At 36.2% G+C, this 5,179-nt stretch overlaps 1 protein-coding gene across 3 annotated transcripts in view; it reads right to left on the reverse strand.

Moving 5' to 3' along the window:
* Window positions 1-5,179, reverse strand: part of LOC107548418 (protein kinase C zeta type-like) — a 130,872-nt gene that overhangs the window by 114,292 nt on the left and 11,401 nt on the right. For 2 of the 3 annotated variants that reach the window (XM_016229093.1, XM_016229085.1), the window contains exons 1-3: window positions 4,684-4,800; window positions 2,358-2,447; window positions 1,976-2,026 (exon numbers count right to left, since the gene is read on the reverse strand). In XM_016229093.1, coding sequence (XP_016084579.1) covers window positions 1,976-2,026; window positions 2,358-2,447; window positions 4,684-4,774 — 232 coding nt within the window. In that variant the 5' untranslated portion in view covers window positions 4,775-4,800. Of the gene's footprint in view, window positions 1-1,975; window positions 2,027-2,357; window positions 2,448-4,683; window positions 4,801-5,179 lie in introns of those variants that run through there. The other variant, XM_016229101.1, reaches the window with a different exon arrangement.

Consider the following 5,179-nt stretch of genomic DNA (forward strand, 5'->3'; position numbering starts at 1 on the left):
CTCTGAGGCTGGGACTCTAAATAGTGTTCTGTGCTCGCCTGTGCAGCCAAAGACAGAACAGTTATGATGTTTTGCTCAAACTTTCGCCATGGCATTAAAACTGGTACACCGTTGTCGCTTGCGAAATCAAATGACGGCGCCATGGGTGTAAACTTACAGATTAAGGGGCGGTAATATTACAATGAAATCCCTTTGCCACATCACCAAGGAAGCAAAATCAGATGCGCTCGTTTTCTCAGACGCTTGCAGAAAAAGGCTTCCCAAAACAAAGTTACTGGGTTAATATTTTTCACGTTTCCTTGGTTGGTAGATGCACCGGGGACCTGATTATAGCACTTAAAACCTGGAAAAGTCAGATTTTCATGATATGTTACCTTTAAAACTGTAAAATGACAATGCAATATTCATGGCTTTCTTAATTTTTAACATTTGTAAATGTTAAACCATTAAAAGCCCTTAAAGTTCAGCCGGTTCTCATTACAAGTTTGGGAAGATGTTTGGTGCATGTTATGTTCCCAAATGCACATTACAAACAAACCAAAGCCATGCAGCACATGCAGAGATGAGTTCATGTGGAGCAGTATTTACTGTGACCTAAGTTGCTTTTAGACACTGAAAACACTGGATCGTGAGCTGCTCACGTGTAAAACAACACAGCGCCACGCTTCACTCTCAAACACACAGTGCATATATTTATTCAATCAAATCGCAACCTAGGAGACTTCATAATCACACTAAACCATATCGAGATTTTGGTTTTATTACAATTAATGGTCACTTTAGAAAACTTTTTTACTTTAAACACTGTTTTATCTCATAATACATTTGTTTTATTTATACGGTCATTATTATGTTCTTTTCTGAGGAGGCACTGCCTCTCTTGCCTCCTCTGAGAGAACACCCAACAACAACAAATGTGGCACAAACTGCTGACAAGGAGAGAAAAAAGGTGGACCAGAACAGAAACAAATGCAGACAGTAAAGTTAACAGCCTGCCACAAGTCATTATGTACCTACAGAACAGCAATCAAAGGGGTCAGTCCAACACTTCTCATGTACAAACTACACAAGATCACATTCACAGTGTACTGAAGGCATCATTCAGACAAAGAACAGAAATGCAAGGTACTTTCATCTCTATGTAATGCAAAGCAAAACACACACACACACACTCATAACTACACAAAGCATATTAGGAGCATTCCTCATACACACATATAAACACATGCAAGATGCAGCAGGGAACCATTAATACACAACTCTCTCACACACACAAATGATGCAGACGGCATCTATCGTGCCTGTGCCACAGGCAAGGATGATCGTGAATTCATAACGCTTTCAGGAGCGGCCGTACTGTGCACAAGGTCCTGACTCGGCAGTTTAGCCCCGTCTGGCCTTCAGGGCAGTAAAAGTGCACATTAACACAGGATTACTGTGCAGTTACCAAAGTGCTATACGGTCCCACTGAGAGATGCCATGTTTTTCACCATAAAATATCACCTTAACGACAATAAGACTGAATCTATTACCCTTTTACAAGACATTGAAGGAATAATTCACCTAAAAATAAAAAAAGACATTATTTACTCTTCCTAATGTTATTTCAAACACGTGTATATATATATATATATATATAAAAAGTGTGACCAGTTTAATTTTGTGCAAAATTCTCTTTTTGTGTTCCATGGAAGAAAAAAAGCACATACAGGTTTGGAACGACATCAGGGTGAGTAAATGTTTCAGATGAACTATTCTGTTAACATCACAAATTCATAAATGAATAGAGGTTGTTAAACGAGACAAAGGGGAAAAAAGTAAATGCAGACTAAAACTATTTCTGGGATAGACTTGAAAGAGATCATTTTAAATCGGCTTCTTGTATTGAGTGACTGCAGCAGACAGAATGACCACTTTAAACAAGGAGCACATGAAAATGTTGAAAATGGCAAGACTTTGATGACTTTTAACTCACTGTCCTCTCCTGGGCACGGCATACCAGGCTTTTCAGGAATGCTTGGAAATACTAGACAGAGAAAGAAAGGCAAAGAGAAATGAGTGTGACTCAATCCAGTGGTTTTATCTACTGTATTCATAGGGTCAGCAAATACAGTCAATTTCAAATACTCAGTTTTCTAAAGAAAATTGACTTTTATCAAGTGCTTTAGTTGTGTAGTGTCCACATGATATTTTTAGTGGTTTGGTGGATTTCTGCTGTGTAGTTTAAATCTGCATTCAGTTATTTATAAATAGATGGATAAAAATACAGATAGAGTAATTCTACTTGTAGAACAATTGAAAATTGAATAAACAAGGGGAAAATATGTTGATTTAAGATGTTTTGAGTGAATGAGTACCATGCAATAGGAGTCCGGAGCACCGGTTCCGGGTGTAGATCCGGAATGCTTCCTCCAGCTCCATCTGGGATGAGATGGTACACGGGTCACCTTAAAAACAAAACAACAAGGGAAACAGCAACATTAAAAAAATACTGTAAAATATCAAGGGGCAATAGGTGGCAATATTGCATCTGTTAAAGTAAATCTTTAAAAGTTTTTCTCTCTAAATTACAAATATACTCAACATTTATAGTTGACATTTATCCCAGGAGTATTCAAACTGGGACCTGGGCAGTGTTTTTTAGTATTATTTATATACTACAGTATTTATTAGTATTTTATATATTCAGTTTTCTTTTAAATGTGGTTTTAATTTTTATTATTTTACATTTAATTTTTATTTCTGTTTTAGTCTTAGTAATTTTAGTACCTCTTTAACTTATTTTATTTCAGTTACTTGCAAAGTTTTTCATCTAATATTTATTTTAAATAAAGAAAATACATTTTAACAGTTTAAGTTTTACTTAAAAAGCAGGTCATATGGTATTTTAAAGTGTCCTAATATTGTGTTGAAGTCCTCTACAACAGGTTTAAATGCAAGGTCAGAAAACATAGTAATTTTCACAGAATATACATTTAATATTAAAGTCATTTGCCAATGATTTCGAAACAATTCATTCCGAGCAAGTTCGGAGCAAACCCCTCCCTTCCATAAGCCTACTCTGCTCTGATTGGTCACCTGGCCAAGCCTGTTGTGATTGGCACAGAGAGGAGTCCTTGAGAAAGTTAGCGAGCGCTACCGTTGACAAAGCACCTTTGCATAAAACAATATTATAGTGCTCCAATCCGTTCTTAAAATAATGGCATAAAATACAAAAACACTTATGCAAGCGAATCGTGCCCACAGCTAAAGTTTAGCTGCTAAACTGTAAACACTTAAAACAATAATGGTGGATACGTTAGCCGAGTGCTAATGTGACTAACTGATGAAACAATACAGTTTGTAAACCAAAATATGTCTACTGTAATGTTTGAAGAACGACAGACAAAAGATGCTCTGTGTCTTAACTTTTAATTAGAACAGCTCGTCTCTCCCGCATTAACCCTATAACTGGGTTATAGGGCAGCAAAATAAACAGCAATTTCACAATGATTATAAAGTCTGTGCGCTACACTACTTTATTATTAAACGAAGTAATTAGAACAACGTCAGTCTACATTAATCGACACATTCTTAGGAAATAGTGGGTTCACAGCGAATTATCAGAAGTACTTCAGTAAGACAGCAATATCGTGCTTTACCTGTAAACCTAAAGCTGCATTAGGTGTACATCACATATTAGCAAAAAAACGTGATATTTTAAGTACTCGACTGAAAACATACACATAACGTATCAATTGTACTTACAGGTTGTGGTTCGAACCAATAAAGAACATTAGAAGCCGATAACCTAAAGCTGCATTAGGTGTACATCACATATTAGCAAAAAAACTTGATATTTTAAGTACTCGACTGAAAACATACACATAACGTATCAATTGTACTTACAGGTTGTGGTTCGAACCAATAAAGAACATTAGAAGCCGATGAAGATAAAAGCCAAAGATTAGAGAAGCAGTCCTCGGTAAAATGACGAGCACACAACAAAAGGTTCAAATTGTATTTTTGCGTCTTCTCAACATGATGTAAACACACTAACTAGCGGAAGTGTTTGTGGGCAGGTCAGACTCTGTTCGTATTTCGTGGGCAGGCAGGGATTATGCAAATGTGTTACCCAGACGTATACCGATAACAGGCAAAAGATTTGAAAATATGACGACTCGTTAAGGCGATTCAGAATCGACTCTCTCTTTTGAGAGACAATATCTTTATTTATCGTGCACTTTTTTGATTAACAACTTTGCAGACTGTTTTCATTTAAGGATAGCTATGTTATAAACTGCAAAAGAGATATTTTTCAAAAACCCATATGATCTGCTCTTTAATAATAACAACAACACTGGGCTGGAGACCTCCAGGATCAGAGAAAAACTAAAAAATCATAAACCTAATATAATGTAAATTCTTTATATTTTCTGTAGGGGTCCTTGCAAGGAAATCATCATATTTAGGGGTCCCTGGTATCAAAACTTTTTAAAGTGTCCGATTTAGCTGACGTTTATATCCAAAGTGACTCAAATATTTACTCTTACCATAGGCACACGAAATCAAAATTTATCTTCTTTTTTTTTATGCATGTTCCTGGTCTTATTGTGAATAATTAATTGTAACTTGCTCTTTTTCTAAATAAGCATTTCTTTTCTGCTGACGTCACTGCAGCTAAAGTTCAAAGGTCATATATACCTTCATCGTCAATCCACTTGAGTGTAATTGGCATCTCCTTTCGGACCCCACACATCGTTCTCACCTCCTCACACACCTCTGTGTATGTCATGGCCAAATCCAAGTCAGAGATCAGCATGTCCCTACAAAAAGAAAGAAAAAAAAAGACACAATGATACAAGATTTATTCTTTTACAGTATAAAAGACCACAGCCTACAACTGGACTTCTTCAAATGGCCCGATTCTTGACTAGTCAACAACTGTCTAGTCAGTTAGCGAAGTCAACTAGATCTAATTTCTTTTCTTATTCTTTTTTTGATTTTCATATTTTTAGCAGCAGTGCCACTGACTAGACGGAAAACATTTGGAAAATATTTAGGTTTGCACCATCAGTGAAGCGGAGTTGTTATTTTTACTAAAACTACACTCTAAAAAATGCTGGGTTGTTTCAACCCAATGTTGGGTCAAATATGGACTAACCCAACTGTTGGGTTAAAAAGCTCATTTAAAAATGTA

The sequence above is a fragment of the Sinocyclocheilus grahami genome, unplaced genomic scaffold (assembly GCF_001515645.1).
Source record: "Sinocyclocheilus grahami isolate Dianchi unplaced genomic scaffold, SAMN03320097.WGS_v1.1 scaffold16.1, whole genome shotgun sequence".
NCBI classification, from domain to species: domain Eukaryota; kingdom Metazoa; phylum Chordata; class Actinopteri; order Cypriniformes; family Cyprinidae; genus Sinocyclocheilus; species Sinocyclocheilus grahami.